At 41.7% G+C, this 21490-nt stretch overlaps 1 protein-coding gene across 4 annotated transcripts in view; it reads left to right on the top strand.

The window, feature by feature from the left end:
- Positions 1 to 21490, top strand: part of PLCL2 (phospholipase C like 2) — a 213105-nt gene that overhangs the window by 151037 nt on the left and 40578 nt on the right. For all 4 annotated transcript variants that reach the window (XM_084620024.1, XM_084620023.1, XM_084620026.1 and 1 more), the window contains one exon: positions 11985 to 12060. In XM_084620024.1, the coding sequence (XP_084476150.1) occupies positions 11985 to 12060 (76 nt within the window). The remainder of the gene's footprint in view (positions 1 to 11984; positions 12061 to 21490) is intronic.

Here is a 21490-nt window from a genome sequence, read left to right as displayed (position 1 = left end):
CCCAGAAACTGAGACCTGTGTTGGAGGTGGCTAAAGCCAGAAACTGGGACCGGAGTAGAGGTGAGGTGACTGAACTCATTCTTGTGCATCAGTTTGCCCCCTGCTGGAGACCTCATGGCACTGCCACACCCCACACGAAAAAGGGGCAGTGGAGAGGGTCCTCCAAGCTGCCTAGCTTGGCTGTGGGACACAGCCAATCAGGGCCTAGCAGACTAGATTAAGAAGAGCTGCAGGGCCAGAGGGATTTCAGTTCCTTGCTGGAGGTGAAGGAGTGTGGGTGGTATGTGCTGGCTGGCAGAGCCACAGAACCCTGGACAGGGCAGTGCTGCCAGAAGCTGAGCAAAGTGAGAAGGAGCCCCGAGCTGGTTGCTGGTACTCCATTAGGACAAGGCCCCAAGGTAAGGGTGAAAATGGAGCGGGGCCACAGGGAAGTGGCCCAGGGAATTAGAGAAGATGTGTGACATAGTTAAAGGGACACAGCAGACAGCTGCGATCTACAGGGTCTTTGGGCTGGAACCCGGAGTAGTAGGTGGGCCCAGGTTCCCCCCACCCTCTATTAGCCACCTGGGGGAAGTGGCCTGGACATTGAAGCACCCCAAAGGGGGAACTGAACTATAGTGGCACAACTGGAGATCTGTAGCCAGGAAGTCTCAAGAGGGCGAAGACATTGTCTCCAGGGAGGGAGCCCTGGGGCACCTGCTTTATGCCAGAGCAGCGACATCTGAGAGAGAGTGTGCAGGTGCATGCCCTAGGCCAAGGGGGTGCTCACGAGAAATGAGTGCACCGTGTTACAAGCCTCATGAAAGCGTTCCCGACAGTGTTCTACTCCCAACCCAGAAGGACCTATCACACGTACCGCCACATCCAGACAGAACCAGGACTATTCCTCTGGGAGAATCCCCGGCCACTTCCCAGGAACATATATGTGAAGAAATCCAGACCATTTTGGAGATTGGGGTCATTGAAGAATCCCGAAGCAAGTGGCGAAGCCCCATCATTTTAGTCCCAAAGCTGGATGGCACTGTCTGGTTTTGCATCGACTTCAATGCTATCTCCAGATAGGACACTTACCCCACATCCCACATGGATAAACTAGTAGACTATGCGAGTCTCAGTATATCACCACATTAGACTTAACGAAGGGGTACTGACAAATCCCACTCACTCCTTACTCATGAGAAAAAAACACCTTTGCCACTCGCTTTGGCCTCTATCAATTCTGAATGGTATGTTGGCAACAAGAAGAAAGCCAAGGAATGTGTGGGCCCCTTACTGAATGAGGGAGGCAACCTAGTGACAGAGGATGTGGAAAAAGCTAATGTACTCAATGCTTTTTTTGCCTCTGTTTTCACTAAAAAGGTCAGCTCCCAGACTACTGCGCTGGGCATCACAAAATGGGGAAGAGATGGCCAGCCCTCTGTGGAGATAGAGGTGGTTAGGGACTATTTAGAAAAGCTGGACGTGCACAAGTCCATGGGGCCGGACGAGTTGCATCCGAGAGTGCTGAAGGAATTGGCGGCTGTGATTGCAGAGCCATTGGCCATTATCTTTGAAAACTCGTGGCGAACCGGGGAAATCCCGGATGACTGGAAAAAGGCTAATGTAGTGCCAATCTTTAAAAAAGGGAAGAAGGAGGATCCTGGGAACTACAGGCCAGTCAGCCTCACCTCAGTCCCTGGAAAAATCATGGAGCAGGTCCTCAAAGAATCAATCCTGAAGCACTTGCATGAGAGGAAAGTGATCAGGAACAGCCAGCATGGATTCACCAAGGGAAGGTCATGCCTGACTAATCTAATCGCCTTTTATGATGAGATTACTGGTTCTGTGGATGAAGGTAAAGCAGTGGATGTATTGTTTCTAGACTTTAGCAAAGCTTTTGACACGGTCTCCCACAGTATTCTTGTCAGCAAGTTAAGGAAGTATGGGCTGGATGAATGCACTATAAGGTGGGTAGAAAGCTGGCTAGATTGTCGGGCTCAACGGGTAGTGATCAATGGCTCCATGTCTAGTTGGCAGCCGGTATCAAGTGGAGTGCCCCAAGGGTCGGTCCTGGGGCCGGTTTTGTTCAATATCTTCATAAATGATCTGGAGGATGGTGTGGATTGCACTCTCAGCAAATTTGCGGATGATACTAAACTGGGAGGAGTGGTAGATACGCTGGAGGGGAGGGATAGGATACAGAAGGACCTAGACAAATTGGAGGATTGGGCCAAAAGAAATCTGATGAGGTTCAATAAGGATAAGTGCAGGGTCCTGCACTTAGGACGGAAGAACCCAATGCACAACTACAGACTAGGGACCGAATGGCTAGGCAGCAGTTCTGCGGAAAAGGACCTAGGGGTGACAGTGGACGAGAAGCTGGATATGAGTCAGCAGTGTGCCCTTGTTGCCAAGAAGGCCAATGGCATTTTGGGATGTATAAGTAGGGGCATAGCGAGCAGATCGAGGGACGTGATCGTTACCCTCTATTCGACATTGGTGAGGCCTCATCTGGAGTACTGTGTCCAGTTTTGGGCCCCACACTTCAAGAAGGATGTGGATAAATTTCAGAGAGTCCAGCGAAGGGCAACAAAAATGATTAGGGGACTGGAACACATGAGTTATGAGGAGAGGCTGAGGGAGCTGGGATTGTTTAGCCTGCAGAAGAGAAGAATGAGGGGGGATTTGATAGCTGCTTTCAACTACCTGAAAGGGGGTTCCAAAGAGGATGGCTCTAGACTGTTCTCAATGGTAGCAGATGACAGAACGAGGAGTAATGGTCTCAAGTTGCAGTGGGGGAGGTTTAGATTGGATATTAGGAAAAACTTTTTCACTAAGAGGGTGGTGAAACACTGGAATGCGTTACCTAGGGAGGTGGTAGAATCTCTTTCCTTAGAGGTTTTTAAGGTCAGGCTTGACAAAGCCCTGGCTGGGATGATTTAACTGGGAATTGGTCCTGCTTCGAGCAGGGGGTTGGACTAGATGACCTGGGGTCCCTTCCAACCCTGATATTCTATGATTCTATGATTCTATGAACTATGCCCTTCGGATTCCACGGGGCACCCGTGACATTCCAACACCTCACATACCAGGTTCTGCAGCCACATAACTTGTATGCAGCAGCCTATTTAGATGATGTCATCTTCTACAGCTGAACCTGGGAAGAATATCTGGCACAAATTGCTACCATGCTTCGGTCTCTATGACAGGCTCAACTAACAGCGAACCCCGAAAAGTGTAAGATAGGGAAAGAAGCCACCTACCTCGGATACCCTTTTAGGAAAGGCCAGGTCTGGACTTTTATAGATAAAGTCCAGGCCATCAAAGCAGCCTCCCAAACAGCCACAAAGAAACAGATTTGGAATTTTTTGGGACGACTACTACTACTACTACTACAGCCAGTTTGTTTCGAGGTTTTCAGTAATAGCACACCTCTCACAGATCTGGTCATAAACAACAGTTCCAAAAGATACACTGGAACGAGGCCTGTGAAAATACCTTTCAAGAATTGAAAGAACTCCTACGTAAAGAACTGGTCCTATTCAGTCCGAACTTCTCCAAATAATTCATTTTGCAGACCAGAAAGTCGATGTGGGATGTGGGACTGAGCACCGTCTTATCTCAAGAAATAAAGGGGGAGGAACACACCGAGCTCTATTTGAGCCATGGACTGTTTCCACGAGAATGGGCCAACTCTGTCATAGAGAAGGAGGACCTGGCAGTAAAATGAGCCATGGAGTCACTCCAATATTATCTCCTGGGAAACCCATTCAAGCTTATCACTGACTATACACCTTTAGGATGGTTAAATACCATGAAGAACACAAACCTCTGACTTATGTGTTGGTATCTGTCCCTCCATCCCTGTGCATTCCAAATTCAGCATCAGACGAGCAAAGCCCACCAGAATGGGTGGAACAATCTGATGGCCTCAGGTCCCCTGGCTCCATTTTGAGGGGGAGTGTGTGTGATAGGGTGTACATACGGGGCAACAAGGGGTTAAAGAATTATTTTGGGCCCAGCCAGCACCGCCCCACCACATCTGCAACAAATGCTCCTTCTGGTAGAGGAATTAAAAGACACAGAAATAGCTCATTAGGTAGCAGATCTGGAAGAGAGCAGACTTGAAACCTGTGGCTCCAGCAGCACAGAGCAGAGGGAAGGCCGAAATCTCTAGGATAACTGCCCCAAAGGGCCCTCCCTGAGAGAAAGGGAGAACCCACCCCAGAAACAATTAGAGAGAGGAGCATTCCCCTCTCCCCCTCATATGGACCTTGGACATTGGTAATCCCTTTTTACTTTCTTGGTATGGACTATGCCAGCCCGGGAAAGCCTTGGACTGAGCTGGCGCAGGGCCGGGAGAAAAATAGGAAGTGGGCCAGGGAGGACAGCCTTGGTTTCCAGATCACTGGTAGCCCCAAAGGGCCGTGGGTTGGAGCCTGGTGGAGTGGGAGCACCCAGGCTCCTCTACCAACACCTCCCTGACAGTCATGGGCCATAGCCCTAACCACTAAGTCACACTTCCCGACCATCGCCTGAGTGAGGAGAGTTACAAAATGATATACTGGTAATTTATTTCAAACCCAGTTTTATAGGGAAGATTATTATTATTAGAATTATCTAAATCTTTTTAAATCCTTATCTCTAACAACATGGTAAAGAGTTTGATTTTTTTATGTTAAAATTCATAAATGCCAAATTAAATTTCTTTAAACAGGAAATCTTCACTTAAGATATTTTGATTATATTGAGCAATTAAAAAATCATTTCAGAAATCCAGAAGTAACAGAAAAAAAATTAATTCATAAAGCCTCCCACAACAAACTAACATACCAATTATATTTTGAACAGAAATATTTTGAAATTCATAAGTAGGAGTAATCCACCCCAAACACAAATTTATGACAATAATTGAAGTTATCATTTACTAGCATGGCAATACATGGTAAGCAGTCCTTAAGATTGGTTCATAATACATTTACTAACTGGTTGACCCAGATAATTCAGAAATGTCCATGTTGTCATCTTCAAAGTCATTGCTTTCTGATAAGCATTTTTCATAATGTTGTTTCATTCTGATAGCCAGGCCTTGTATCTCTTTATTATTCACATTTGTTCCATTCTTCACATTTGGTGCACGTTTCTTTTTTACCTAGAAGTACAGGACTTTCTTGAAAATATTCCCAGATAGGGTGGTATTTGTGACCTGCACCTAAGGCAGTTATTTCCTCCAGTTCCCAGTCGTTGAGAATACTAGAGGCTGCACTCTGAAGAATATTCCCCCTTCTTCCCAGAGTGTGCTGCTTGGACATCAGTGTTGCTCCTTGCTGGTTGCACACACAGGTCCTTCTCCCTTGTTACATAACTCCTCTGCCCCATCCCCACCCTACCCCCAGAAAAACAAAAGAACTAACAACAATCCAAGACTTTTGCTTTTGTAACTCATGTACCTTTGCACTGCAGTCTTTTATTTGTTTAGAGAGAGAGAGGGAGGTATTGGAGAAACTAATGGATTTCTGTTTGTTTGTATCTCAGTCTGTGTAAACATGCAAGGAGACTGAGCAAGGCCATTCATGAAGTGCCCAGAATCACCCAGAAGCAAGGGCTGATAGTTACTGGGCCTATCAGTGTTTTTGTATGAGCTAGAGAGTTTTTCCTTGTGGATGGAGTCATAAATATTAATAATTTGAGAACTGAACTAATCAGAGTTCAGGTCGGGAGAACCTATAAAATAGGAGTATGAGATCACCCAGGTGGGCTCAGTGGATGATCCTAATGATAAATGATAATGTCTCCTGGAGTCAGAGGCGAAATCTCAACGCCTTTGATGACTTTTGCACCTAGTAGCACAGCCCCTGGTTCCCCCACATGATAAGCCCTTAATACAGTACGTGACCTATTATGCTTGATCTCAAAAGTTACATGTTTTTCTCCTTATTCTTTCTTCATGTAGAAAAGCAGCCTTTAACTTTCTTTATATAGAAAAGCAGTCTTCAACATATTTGTTTTATTTAACTGCTTAAGAGATTGTGATAAGTTTAGGGCCATCCCTTAACATAGTTTGTATTAAAATTGGATTTCATTTTAAACTGGTCTATTTTTAAAAAGAAAAACTTCTTGTAATTTAAAGAACAAAATAAAACAATCTATTTAAATAAAAAATCAGCATTTCTCCCTGTAAAATCATTTATTTTTATCCACCTTGCATAGGGAGGTCTGTGACATTCTTCGTTAAAACTTACTTGAGATAAATAATATTGCGCAGTCCTGACCTTATATTTTCATGAAGTCATCATTTTGGCTTGGATACAAAAGAATTTGGTACATCAGATCAGTCTGGAAGATGAACAGTTCAGCAACCATATACATGTACTGCATTTTACTGAAGGGATGAGTGTGTATACTCTGAGGAGTGCAGGGGAGTAGTAAGTAAAAAAAAAGATGACATGAGCCTTTCTTAAGATATCTTATTCTGGAAGTGTTATGTACTATTCCCAAAATCCTTGTTAGGGGCTTGATCCTACTCCTATTGAAGGTTGAAGGACTGGCCCCTATATTTTTATTCTGTTAACATATCTATGTGGCCATTGTTTCATAGCAGCTGAAATCCATGTTGAGAATGTCAGCACTGCCACACAACCATCCCATAATTGCTTCTCAGACTGGACCTATCACATTAAGATCCAGCATCTTCTGGGAACACTGAGTGAAACTTGATGTGTGCAAGAACTTTGCAGTAATGTCCCTTTCATAATGATCCTGTGATGCAGTGCTTATTCATTCTGAAAAATGTTCTATCTAATTTTTGTCTATGTGAGATTTCTGTTGCAATATACTCTGATGGAAGAAGATGGTAGGAGTGGAAAATGATTGGAATGTTCAGCTCTCTGTTTGGGGCGGGAAGGAAGACTGCCTCTGTGCCTCAGTGCTTGCTTCCCGTCTTGTACCCTAGCAACGTTTGGAAATAATTGTTAGTTTTGGTATACCCAGGTTTTCTCCTAGACATGTATTACCTTTGCTACTTCTGTAGCATGTTAACCAGAACCAGTCAGTCAAACAATTGTTAGAGAATGTTATGACCAAGGTTTGACTCAGAACAGAAGCTACAAAAAAATTGTTGTTTTGGAATGTCTGAGTCTCATAGCAGACTCAACCTTCCAATATGAAACGGTTGGCCAGACTGTAGCTCATGTGTCATTTCTACATCTACCCACTTTTTCCACTTCTGTCTGCTCAAGCAAGAGACGGTATTGTTGGTCCTCAGCTCATTAAATTAGCTGTTGTCTGAACTCACCTAGTGAACTGAACCTATGTTCTTTCTAAAATGTAGGCAAATAAAAGGGAGCAACATATTTGCACACAATTTTGTGCCTGAACCTGCCCCCACTGAGCTCAGTTAAAAACTTCTGTTGATGTCAGTGAGAGCAGGATTGGTCCTATAACTCCCACTGAAATAAATGGGAGCAGAATTGACCCTTAACCTATCCATAGCAAAAATTAACAACTTTGCTTAATTACATTAGGTTTTCTTTAAATATAGCCAGTGCATGTGTTTTCAAAGAAGGCTGAAGACTAGAAACAAGCCATTATCGCCCTCGAAGGAGATATTTTTGACTAAAGTCAGTTTCATATCAGAATAATTTTTAATGACCTACAAAAGCAGTTTCACAAGTTTTCTTCACGCTTTGTGAATACATTTACTGAAAGATCTGGCAGTTTTCAGGCCAATCTAATTTTTCAAGTCAAAGTTACTAAGTACTTTAAATAGGGCTTTGTAGTAGAATCTGATTGCAACTTTTACCTCTCCGTGTTACATGAGTACTTATGCAACTATTTTGTTAAATTCCTTTCCAGCTATGAAATTAAACTAATTTACCTCATCTACTTTGCTGATACAGTATATAAATAAAAAGAGCATATTGATTTAAGAATTTCTATTTATCTTTGACTTGCCTCCTTTCTTTGACTCCTTGACATCATTGCATTGCCTCAAAGTCTAAGGAGCAGTTTTATCATGCTTCTGAGGCTTGTTCCCCAGTTCTCTTGAAAGAGATTATTAAGCTGTTTCTAAATATTAGTGAGTCTGATCTGCATATATAAATTTGTTCTTGAAGGGAAGCAGAACACAGACAGATTTTCTGAGTGTAAGACATAGCTGAGTTTGGGCCAGAATTAAAATGATGTAGGTATTATGAGAGTAATGTTGCTTAAATATAAACATATGGCAGTAAGCTAATATATTATAACACCAATATTTCTCAAAGCTGTTCCAGAACAAAACATTTTGAATGGGCAACACAATTTCTCTCTGTTGTGACATAATTACAGTCTGTTGCATGTTTGAGCTCTGTCACAGAAGGGATTCTAGAGTGAAAGAATTGTTGATAACAGGAGAGAGAGCTTAAAAGTTTGAAAGCCATCCATGCAAGACAAGTCCACATTTTAGCTATCTTTGCTGTACCAGTATTATAGGCAGCAACAGATACAATTGTAGATTGATTTTTCTTTTTAATTTGTTAAGAAGGAATCTTTTTACTAGTTATTACCCACAGCGAGCTTTGGCATTTTCCATTGTTATCAGTGAGAACAGTATTGGGGGCCATAACGCCTACTAAAATAAATGGGAGCAAAATTGGGCTCAATCCTTGTTCCAAAGACACTCAGTCTAAAAATAGACAAAAGGTGCCATATCAAAGTAGAGTGATGAGATAGTGATTGGCCATGTCTTGGTAATACAATGCTACATTAAAATGATGCTGTTTTTCTCCTTAAGCTTGTTGTTGCCAGTCAACAAGTTTCCTATAAGCATCAGGGCAGACGTGTCTCTTCAGAGGGATTTGAACATTGCAAGGTAGTGGTGTTGCTGATGAGCTCAGGAAGGGGTTCTCTGCATTGGATCTGGTATGAAGACAGTATAGAGACAGTTGTGGGAGAAGCAGACAAACGTTGTATAGAGGGAGGAAAGGGGAACAAAATAAGGGTAGCGTTATGGAGTTATATAGAAGACAGTGACAAGAAACTTGACCTTGATGCAGTGGGAGATAGTGTCGGGATTCAAAGACAGGGTGACATGGATAAAAAATTAAGCAAAGAAGATAGTCATTAGTGGGTGAGTTTTGTAATGTCTGGAGCGGGAGTCATATGGGCATTTGGGTGGCGTACATTGATAAAGATGGGAAATGAGGAGGAAATGAACTTATGACCATAATGAGGAGTTAAAAACCATTTGATACTGAACACTGATGGCTGAGAAGTTTAGAATGTAGGATTTGTTGTTGGTACAAAACTAAGATGTTGCTTGTCTTACATTGAGGTAGATTTTCAAAGAGATGAATGGATTTTTAGTTACATGACATCTCTTGTCTTAAAAACTTAAACTTAAAAACTTACCAATTTTGCCTTACATAAGTATATATGGTTACTTTCGTATCTGCAGTATTCCCTTTTACTTCCTCTTACATACTACACAGAATACCTGGAATTCAGTAAATATGTATGTAAGTTATTTAAACCATTATCTAAGGCAACTGGTAGGTTTTTATGAGTAATCATCTTATTAACTCAAACTGCTCCTAACAGAACACTTGCCCTATTCCGTTCACATTAAAATGCTCTTTAGGAAAAACCCCATATGTGCTTTTAATTGGACTGTACAGCTGTAAATTAGATTGTCACTTGTTGTTGTATATTGGCATTCTGATTAAAACAGTATCCACACATTCTCAGGGAATCATTTCCAAGGTAATTTTCATTTTTCAAATCGACAGGATTCTCCTCATAGGGAGCGGTGCAGTCTTGTTTCAGCTAGTTAGTAAAATAACATGTTCTGGTATTGCAAGGCTATTTGTGATTTAAATCAGCTCTGTCTTGGTTCCTAGTGTTCAAGCCCATTACAGAAGCAAACAAACACACACTTCATGACATGCATGTTGAAACAACTGGCAAATTCCTTGTCTTTCAAGGACATCTATAGAGCAGATAAATTGTAATTTCTAACTGTTGCTGAAAACATATCACTAGTGATGAACACCATGAAACAAAATACTCTCACAGCTTTCTCAGGACAAATTGGGAATAAACAGCTTGCAGTGATTCTCAGAAAGGCTGTTTGGGATGACATACAATATTTGGGGTGTTACAGCTTTCTCTTAGTTAAAGTATGACTCTCTCTTTAAAATGTTAGCATCTTCAGTATACAGTACTTAATTATCTAGTAATCAGTTTAATTTTATTTATCCAGCAACTTTTGCCTCCATGGGTGCCAAATGTAAGTTTATGTGCAATAAATAGTCCAACAGGGGAATAGATCAGCACTAATATTTCAAATGCAGCTTAGTTAAGGTAGATGTGAATTTTTTCATCCTTATTTAGTGTTGTGATATGGACTTCTGGAATCTAATCAGAAATCAAGACAATTTGATTTTTCAAAATTAAGTAGAGGAATGGAAGAATTAGTTGTATAAAATGAATAACACAGTCTGAAATAATGGGTTCCAGACTCTAGAACAGAACTCTACGGTTGTGGTTCATGTTCTGTTTAGTTCTGCCTTAAACATGAGATCTGAGCTGCTGCATATTTCTTTGTATTTTAACATATGTACCTTATAACCTTGTAGTCCTAGAAGAAGGGCCAGAATTACTTTCAAATAATAATCTTTAGTTTGTCTAGCCCAGCTTTCTGTTTCGCTGGAAGTAAAAGTTACAGTTAAATTTCTGTGGTATGGTCTATGTCAATGCGGACATCAGGTTCTTCCTCCTCACTCACTGTGAAAGGCAAGAAGATCACCTGTTGTGACCCAGAATCTAAGGCTTTCTCCTCTTTTTCTCCAGTTTGATTCATCCCTTGCTCAAAGCAACATGCAAAAGGAGGCCTCAGCTTCTCTCAAACTGAGAACACTTTAAAATAAAAATGGGTGAAGGAACCCCTCCTCAATTGTGCCTGTTGAAGTAACTCTCTCCCGGGTGGGTTACCTTAAGGTTTTTTTTTTTTTTTGCTGTAGAGCTCATGCAGATGCCTGTTGAGCACAGGGAACACGTTCTCTCAGGAAAAAGAAAATTCCATCTAAATATGCATTAGCAGCAGGTAAAATGTAGAACCTGAATCACTAAAACAATTTCTATCTGGCAGAGACAGCAGTGAACAAGCTTTGCCGCAAAGCTGCTGCCTAGCATTCCTTATACCCTTCACCAGGCACTATTGATTCGAAGTGCAGGCAACTATGGATGCACCCCTGATTACAGAGCACCAAATTTGTTAAAGTATTTAGGTGCCTAACTCCCATTGATTTCTGTGGGAGTTAGGCGCTTACATACCTTTACAAATCTGGCCCTGATTGCTTAGAGCAGGGCTTCCATAAGAAACTCTGTCTGGAACGAGCTGGTGAAGAAGTCAGTGGTTTCCTTTCTTTCTGCTCCTTCACGTTCCAACTCCCTCTTCTAGTTTGGCCTTGAGTCTCTTGTTCTTCCTCTATAGGATGTTTACTCTCTACAGATCAAACCACAAAAAGGTAATTATAAGGAACCAATCTGGAAAAGCAGAGGGAGAGTACACAGAGAACAGAAAATATGGGATGGTGATTGATTGTCATCCTGAATGTCTGGGTGAGGAGGAGGAAACAGCATCCACGTTGTCTTGACCAAACTATAGAATGTGAATTAGCTGGTAAATAGGAATATATTTCCCCTTTCCTTTGACAAACAGTGGGCTAATGGTAAACCACAATGTGTTTTGTTAACCTCTTCACAAATCCCAAACCACCAGCACCACATTCCTCCTTCCTTCATGTTAAATTTGGAGCATCCCTCTGCCTTGTACCAACAAGGAAAACAAAGATGTGCAAAAACTAATAATAGATGTTGAAATAATATTTGTGGCTTCAAAACTAAATAGTCCAGAGTTTAAGCACATATCTTTCAAAGATACAGCTGTACCAATAATTATTAATATTTTAAGACAATTTTATAAATATATGTTTGAACAGTTTAATCTGATATTTTCTCTGCAGATGATTCAGACCATCAAGACTCTGATTGAAAATGCAAATAGTGTATATGAGAAGATAGTACAGTGTCAGAAGGCTGGTAAGTGCAGGCTCTCTTTTTGAAAAATTAAAATACAGTAAGGCATTTCTCCTATATTTTCATTTTTTTACAAAACTTGGATTGGGTTCATTTATTCTACGAATGCACAAAACAAAATTATTTGAATTCATGCAGGCACGAAAGCAGTAAAAATGGACCTTCCTAATATTGATTTCATAATGGACAGTGGGGTCTGTGGCGTTCCAACTGAATTTTGGAAATCATTCTTTTTAATCCTTTTAAATTTTATGATTGGACATATTCTATTTTAATAAAGCAAAGATAAAGTTTAGAAAATACACGTTGATATATTTATGAATGAGAGATACTGCGCTATTCCTATGTATTATTACACATTCAAGGCCATGCTTTTTAAGTCTATGCCAGAGGTATTGCTCAACATGCTGATGTAGGGGCAGGGCACAATGTGCACACTGTGGGTCTAAACAGATGCTACTTTCTAGAACGTACTTTAATGCCAAAGTGGTTAAAACATTGTGTTTTCTTAATTGTTCATTAGACTGTGGAAAATATAAAATATGCATCACTAGACTTTTGTGTGTTGAGGATATATGAGAGATTAGGGAGGCATATTTTTTACAATAAAACCTGTATCAGGGATTCATGTCTCATCATTTTCAATTTGCAGTGTTACTCAGATATCATATGGTTCATTTGGGTTAGATGAAGCCCAGGAACATCAAGTGAATTGCCACAAAATGCCATAAATTAGTTTAGCTGGGATAAGAACCCAGGCTCTCTTGGCTTCTGGTCATTTGATCAGTTAGCATCCTGCATCCTTCTGAAAAGAAACACCTAGAATATGTTGACTGAGTAAAGAATTAAAGTGAATAGATTCCACTAGAAAATGAAAGTTTAATGGAGTTTTAAATTTTACATATATATAATCACATAAACTGCAGGTTATATATTCTCATTGCATTGTTTCCATCTTTTATTTTACTTCCAAATAGACAAATTGCTCCAGTGTGCTCTGTATTTTGCTGTTGTTGGAATTATGCCATAGCTGGTCCTTGACAGTTTGAAAGCATTACATTTGTATTGGTAATAGGAGGAGGTTCTATGTTCCGCTTAGGACCACATGGTAAGAAGCTTTAATTCCAATCCCAGATCTGACAGTTATTTCCTCAGTGACCTTGGACAGTTTCCACATCTGCAAACTGAGAATAATAATACTTACCTTCCAGAAATGTTAATATTTTTAACAGTCATGTCATCTGGGAAGTCTGGGGTACATACACCTGGGTATACATGTGTAGGGCATATCTATGGAAATTATGTTGTGCTGTTGCACTAATGTGATGAATCTGTATTGACAGAAGAGGTAGAAGTACTAAATAAAGAAAAAATCCTTGATGTTTGAATCATGTACTGTACTGTATTAGTGTGACAGTTCATGTAAATGTAGCAAATGGCTGGTCTGAAAAGTTGATATGATCGTGTCCAGTGTAAATAAGCCCTGCGATTGTTTGATATGAAGAACAGCTGGAGAGAACTTAGGCCTGGTCTATGTGGTGAGTTAAAGCATAGCAAGCTAGAGTGGGAAGCTGCTGATGCCTTTCCCTACTGCCTCACTTCTGCCAGAGCATTTCACCTGTAACTACGCACAGCAGTGTGGACTCAGCCTGCTTTTTGCTACGGATTGTAGCTATTCGTACACTCTGCACCACTGCCAGTAGTATGTAGTGTAAATCTATCTAGAGAAAATAAAATGAGGGAGATCCTGAAGAAAATCTTTTCAAAGTCAGTCCCTTAAATGTTAGTTAAAAAGGGAGGAAAAACAGACACATTAATGGGAAAGCTGAACATTAAAGAGAATAATGCCCTGCATCAGCACTACGCTTTGGAGAGGTACAGTGTGTACTCTTTTCTGCACCTAACTACCTCTGCTGATGAGTGCAGGAGACAGGGCAGGGTCAGGACCATTGCCCCACCTTCACCTCACACCTGGTGAGGAAGCTAGTGCTGCTGACAGGACTAATATGGAATAGTGGCTTTACTCTGAGACACAGCATAGTTGGCCACTGTGCAAAATCACAGGCCTGGGGAATGCTCCTTGTTTCGTCTTCTCCCTCCCACCATATTCCATATGTTTACAGGATCAACCACAATTTGTTCCAAAGTAAATTGCTGGGAAATTGAGAAGAAGGAGAAGAAGGTTAGGGACGTAGGCAGCTTTGCCAGTGGTGATGATGCCTTGAAATAAGCTTTGTTGAGAAGGTTGATGCATAGGTGATGCAGGGTTACATGCCCTCCGAGATTTCTGCCAGGGTGGGAGTTGGGCTGAGCGCAGCTGAAGGGACATGCCTGGGAAAGGCACCCAGAGCAGGGAAGCGAGACCAGGCTGGCAGCACAGCTGTCTGCCAGAGGGGGCGCGGGGAAGCCTGTTGAGTCCCATCCCTTCTTTGCCGGCCACCACAGTTACCTGCTCGAGTACATATCTGGACTAGCCTGCCTGGGGTATGCAGAAGGGAGCTTGGGGAGTCGGGGCAATGGGTGGGGGGACAGTGGGTACTGGGGGTGCTACAGGTGGGGTGGGGAGCCCAAGGAGTCAGTGTGGGCCTGGGGCAATGGATGGGGGTGTGGGGGAAAGCAGTGAGGGTTTGGGGGAGGCAGTAGGGGCCTGGGGGGATGGGTGGGGGAGGCAACAGGGGATATGGGGGCCAGGGGAGGCAACAGGGGCCTGAAGGGATTGGGGGCAGCAGAGAGGCAGCAGGTAATGGCGGGGATCTGTGGTGGGCTGGGAGAGGAAGCAGGGGCCTGAGGGGATGGGTGGAGAGCCTGGGGAGGCAGTGGGGCCCAGGGCCAATGGGAAGGGATGCGGGGAGGACAGGATGCCAAAATACAAGTTTGCCTAAGGCCCCGTTTTTTCTAAAGCCAGCCAGGGCACTGTGGGTGGGGGGCCAAGAGGATGTTGCTGCAGCGTGCCTTGACAGTCACGAGGAAGTTGACTGTTGCTGTGGTGGCAGGGATGGGGACTACCACTGTGTCCCCCTACTATCAGCAGTTACCAGTCACCTGTGATTTGGTGGATTGCTTACTAAACATGAAGTAAAGAAAATGAGAACTGTTCAGGCCTTCCTGGATCAGCGGGTGCCAAAGCTCAGTGGATAAGCAGATCTCTGGCTGTAGAACACAAGCTGTATCGTCTCTATTTCAAGAATGATCAATCAACACCAGAATTCATCAATAGAAGAAATAATTTACTCCAATCTGTACTAACAAAAAAAAATGGAATTTCTCCTGCTTTGCATGTATCTTAACTTCACCTTGGCGTTATGTACAAGCAAAAGACATACTTCCAATAATGTTCTTTTCCACTGATACTGTTACTATGCATTTTATGCTTAATTAATCCTACTTAAAATAATCCTGGCCCCTGCCCTCATATGCTACTCTGGCACCATATAGCGTCCATGAAGGTGCTGCAACTAGGTGGGGGAGAATTCCCTATGCTTATTCCCTTGCAATCCCTGGCATAGAGAGTAGGGCCAGGGCTGGGAGGGGGAATCTCTGTACTGATGAAAACTATGAAATTGTGGCCTGCAAAGAAGGGGGTCAAAGGGCTTGATCTAATTTATGCTAGTACTACACCAGCTGCCACCTGACCCAGGATCTGGGCAGTATAAAGGTGGTTTGAAGCCACCCATGAGGTAAAACACAGAATCTGTCCCACTGATTTTTTTCAGAAACTGTCATAGGTATCAGAATAGTTTATTTGCTTTAGAATGACAGCGTAGTCAATGGAGTTCATACTACCCAAAGTATAAGCACCTGTTACAGATGCCTGTAAAGACAGTCTTCCCATTCCATAAGTAGTGTCACATTCCTATGCAGCCTTTCCAACTTATCCAAGTACTAAGGGTCAAGTGTCTTTATCTTTTGTGTTTTATATTTACAGTTAGCATAAGAAAAATTAGTCAAGGAAGTGCAAATTATTGAATACTTCCCATTGACTGCATCTGTAGGCAAGATGGAGCACTATAAAACCCCTCTAAGTATGACCAAAAGGACATAAGCATTTTTTTCCTTACAAAAGATAATAGTGTTTCTTGCCATAGAGCTATAATCCTCCAAAGTCAAATGTAACAATATTAGTCTCTGAATTCAGCAAGAGGAAGATTATTTTTAGGTTCAGTATAATCAATTCATTATACAAGCTTAGCAGTTTCTTCTGTTGTAGCATCTATGGGTAAGCTGTATTTTTCATTATCCATTCTGCTAGCATCTTTTACAATTCACATTTTTTTCAGTTTTGGTTTACTTATTCCTTCAGAACTTTTAAGAACAGTAAAATGGAAATCTTAAACAGTGTTACCCACATTAGTATCGCTTATTTGGGGAAAACAATGGCCTTGCATGATCCAAAACAATGATGACAGGCACTAAAAGTATTATATACTTTTTGCTGAAGCTCCTGCACAGGTTCTCAAATTATGGTCTGTGGACCAGGGGTGGTTCACAGAAAGGTGGTGGATCACTAGGTGCAGCTCTCCGGCGTGTTTCCAGTTACTAAACTCCATTAAAAGTTGCTAAAAAATACATGCTGTCTTAATATTACTCTTCTGTGTAATTATTTGCTGTGGTTGTTAGAGGTAAGTTATCAAATACAAATGGGGATTAGTCTGTATAACTAGGTATACAATATAGATTCCATAAGACAATCTATATTGTACACACAAAATATAGTCCTGACTCCAAATTACAGGAGGAATCTGGTGTTCGGTTGTTTGGGGGATTTTTAATTGTAAAAAAGAGAAGAATTGGGGAAGTTTCCTTTTATCTTTTTAATCAAAGCGTCCCTAATACTTCCCTGTGGAAATAAGTGCACAATGAGTGCAGGAGGAGATAACAAACCCATTGGTTCAGTGCCTTGGTCATAATACATTGTTACTTCATTCACTGAGTTTAGTAAGAGAATACTGACAGGCTGTTAACTGCAGGTGTGATTGTGCTGCCGTAGTGTAAGATTGTTAATGCTGAGCATTTCAAAAAGCATACAACTACAGTAGTCAATCTTTGGCATTTATATAAGGATGTAGTGTTTTTTCCCAATGGAATTGCTGTTTTCTGTGAACGTATAGGACTCTCTTGGTAAATAAAAATAGATGCCATGCACAGTCCATGTATGTTTTTAAATTCATGTTAATTATGCCCAGACCTGTTTTCAGACTTTAATAATAGTTGAGCCAAGAGTTTTATAGAAAACCTCGTGATTTACTCTTTTTTTAAATAAAGTAAGTTAATACTAAAATTCTTATGGTATCAGATGTGCACATAGTTAAAATCTTGGAATTTCAAATTTTCGTGAAACAGGCATTTTTCATATCTTACAAATTTACTGCTCACCCTGACTGTAGATTTACTATAATCTGTCCTAATACTGTATAAACAATCAATATACACATTTATTAAGTAATGTATTAACTTTTCTGCAGATGACTGGCTTACTGCAGTTTTTCTGTTTCCACACTTTGTTCTGAAAAGGAGTGATTATTTCTCTCCATCCTCTGAAGAAGCCAGTGATACGGAAAGTAAACTCTTGGGAATTAAGTCCTGCATACCAGTCACCAGGACTCAAACTACTTATGTGATGTAAAAATACAAAATGTACTACAAGGATCTTTGACTCGCCAAGGGTCCCAGTATTCAAAAAATGGTGGTCATTGATCTTGTATGCTTTGTACAGAAGAAATATTTTCTGCTTTATCACATTGGAACACATGGTGTATGTTGTCTGAAGGAGTAGTCCTATGACCCCATGAGATAATATGCTGTTTGCCCCGTCACTTTTAATTATTATTTTTAAAAAACACTTTTTGATAAAATTAATGTGCACTATTTACCCTAAAATATCAAAGTCAGAGGAACAGACTTGGGAGCAGTAGACTGATGATTTCACATAGGCTGTATATTTTTCTAGAGTTACTGGGCACAAAGATGTACTTTAAGTACATGATTTAAGGCACTAATTTTGCAGTAGAGCCTACTCATGCCAGGTACCCCCCTTCAGAGCCTCTACATGGGATGTGGCCTACAGTGGATCCCTCAGTTTCCATGGGTATTAGGCTGCAGGAACTGAACCTCCTGCTGGTTCTGTGTGGGGCAAGATGTTTTGAACAAGCACTGGAAACTTTGAGAGGAACCTTGCACCTCTCCGATTCATTTCTCCTCTGGATGGGGAAAACTGGGAAACCAAAATGCAGCAGTATTTTATTACAAGCAATAATTAACATGTGCCTCTGTGGGCAACTTTTTCTTTAGATGGAAAAAGGTGAAATAACTCTTTATTAAAAAGTTGAGCTGGTAGTAAATACACTAAATTTTGCAACCTAACTGACTAAATAATCTAAATATTTTTATTTAATAGGTACAAAGAAATAGTGTGCAAAGAGGATTCACTATGCCTTCAGAACAGATGGATCATTTTCTTTCTTCCTTTTAGTAATCACTTAACAGAGACATCATTTCAGAAGATACAGGATTTTCTATTAGCTATACCTGGCAGTTTAGCAGGGAAAAAAAGTGACACTCCTATAGAAAAAGTGCTGTCCTATGGAAAAGCCTTTTTAATGAGCAGAAAAGTAATTCAGGATGGAAGTCTTCAATTTGGGAATAATCATGTATTTTATTTTTTAAAACTATAATTATTGCAAAAGCATATTCTTGTGTTTCTCTATGTGAGAAACCCATTCATTTCCCTACAGTGGGCGTTCCCAAACCATTGCAAAGCATGGACCACATCTTAACAGAGAGAATTCCTTGTATACTACCTCCCCTCCCATTTATCATCTCATGTACCCATGACTTCCCATTCCCTTGGTGATCCAATAGTATGTCTGTGATAACTACAGCAGTTTCTTAGGAAAGTATTTAATGCATTTTAGCTGTCTTTTAGCAGCTTGAAACAAGGTTCATGTAACTAAATAGTTCACTACTGACCACATTGTTAGAGTAATTGCCCTACAGATCAATCTGTATCTAGCCATCCTCAATAAAACAGGCAACTATTCATAAAATTTAATTAGGTCCAAGACTCCCTTGTTGCTGAGGAATCGCAGTAATCTGAGGCATTAAATTGGTTAAGGGTGACCAGATACTCAACACAATTAATATTAATAACAAGGGGGAAGGAACACAAGCCAAAATAAGGAAAGAATAGGTTAAAGATTATTTTTATGAGTTAGCTGTCTTCAAGTCATCAGGACCTAATGAAATTCATTTTAGGGTGTTAAGGAACTAGGTGAAGCAATCGAGGAAACATTAGCAATTATCTTTGAGACCTGATAGAGGATGGTTGAGGTCCCAGAGGATTGGAGAAGGTCAAACATACCCACTTTTAAAAGGGGAACAAAAAGGACCCAAGAAATTGTAGATCAGTCAGCCCAACTTTGATACCTGGAAAGATACTGGAACAATTATTAGACGATTCATTTGTAAACACCTAGAGGATAATAAGGTTGTAAGGAATAGCTAGCATGGATTTGTCAAGAACAAATCATACCAAACCTCCTGAATTTCCTTCTTTGACAGGCTTAACGGTCTAGTGCAGCAGTTCTCAAACTGTGGGTCAGGACCCCAAAGTGGGTCGCAACCCCATTTTAATGGGGTCACCGGTGCTGCCTTAGACTTGTTGGGGCCCAGGACTGAATCCACAGCCCAAGGGCTTCCGCCCTGGACACCAGGGCTCAGGTTACAGGCCCCTTGACTGGGGCTGAAGCTATTGGGTGTCAGCTTTGGCCCCCTCCTGCCTGGGGTGGAGGGACTCGGACTTTGGCTTTGGCCTCCCTGCACCCGGGGTGGCGGGGCTTGGGCAGGCTTAGGCTTTGGTCTCCCTCCTGGGGTCCTGTAGTAATTTGTGTTTTCAGGAGGGGGTCGCAGTGCAGTGAAGTTTGAGAACCCCTGGTCTAGTGGATGGGGGAAGCAGTAGTCATGATATATCTTGTTTTTAGTAACACTCTTGATACAGTCCCACATGCATTCTCATAAGCAAACTAGTAAAATGTAGTCTTGATGAAATTACTATAAGGTGGGTGCACAACTGGTTGAAAGACCCTACTCAAAGAGTGGTTACCAATGGTTTGCTGTCAAACTGAGGACATATACAGTGGATCCTGAAAAGAAGCAATCCTGGGTACAGAACTATTCAGTATTTTCAGTAATGACTTGGATAGTGGAGTGGAGAGTGTGCTTATAAAATTTGTGGATGACACCAAACAGGGAGAGGTTGCAAGCATTTAGGAAGACAGGATTAGAATTCAAAACAACCTTGACAGATTAGAAAAATCTAAAAGCAACAAGATGAAATTCAATAAAAACAAGTGCAAAGTACTTCATATAGGAAGGAAAAATCAAATGTACAACTACAAAATGGGGAATAACTGGCGTAGTGTTGAAAGAGATCTGGGGGTCATAGTGGATCACAAATCGAACATGAGTCAACAGTGCACTGCAGTTGTAAAAAAGACTAATATTCTGGGGTGTATTAACAGGAGTCATAAATAAAACACAGGCGGTAATTGTCCTGCTGTACTTGGCACTGGTAAGGCCTCAGCTGGAGTACTGTCCCCAGTTCTGGGTGCAACACTTTGAGTATGACTACACTGTACACTGCTTTCGTCGATGTGTAGAGTACATTACATGCTTCCGTAGCATAGGTATAAATAGAAGGGGAGACTGTAAGGCAATGCTTAGAGGCGAGTAGAGCAAGGACGTGCCTGAGCCCTGGGGGTATGTACCGTACACAGCTCTCTACTAACCCAAGCAGTGCCTTTTTAGCAGCGTAGTGTCCCACTGCTTCCCCATTGCTGAGATCTTTCCTCGCCACAGCGAAAGGCTCCAGCAGTGGGGCAAGGCTCCAGCAGCTCCCAGCTTGGCAGTGAGGAAAGGCTTGACAGCTGGGAGCTGCCAGAGCTTTTCCCCACCACAGTGAAAGACTCTGGCAGGGAAGCAATGGGGACAGTCTGTGGCAGCTCCCGGCTGTCAGTTCTTTCCTCGCTGCCTCCCCACTGCCAAGCCTTTCACCGACATTGCTACGCACGGCAGTGTGGACACAGCCTGCTTTTCACTGTGACCTGTAGCTACACATACCCACATACACTGCTGCCGGTGTGTAGCATAGACATAGCCAGAAAGGTGTGGACAAATTGGAGAGCGTCCAGAGAAGAGCAACAAAAATGATAAAATATTTAGAAAACCAGACCTATGAGGAAAGATTAAAAAAACTGCACATTTAGTCTTGAGAAAGGAAGTCTGAGGAGGACCTGATAACAATTGCAAATATGTTAAAGGCTGTTATAAAGAGAATGGTGATCGGTTGTTCTCAGTGTCCACTGATGGTAGGAGAAGTAGTAATGGGCTTAATCGGCAGCAAGGGAGATTTAGATGAGATATTAAGAAAAACTTCCTA

The sequence above is a fragment of the Lepidochelys olivacea genome (genome assembly GCF_965140295.1).
Source record: "Lepidochelys olivacea isolate rLepOli2 genome assembly, chromosome: 2".
NCBI classification, from domain to species: Eukaryota; Metazoa; Chordata; order Testudines; family Cheloniidae; genus Lepidochelys; species Lepidochelys olivacea.
The sequence above is the reverse complement of the archived record's forward strand: the minus strand, read 5'-3'. Positions and strand labels throughout refer to the sequence as shown.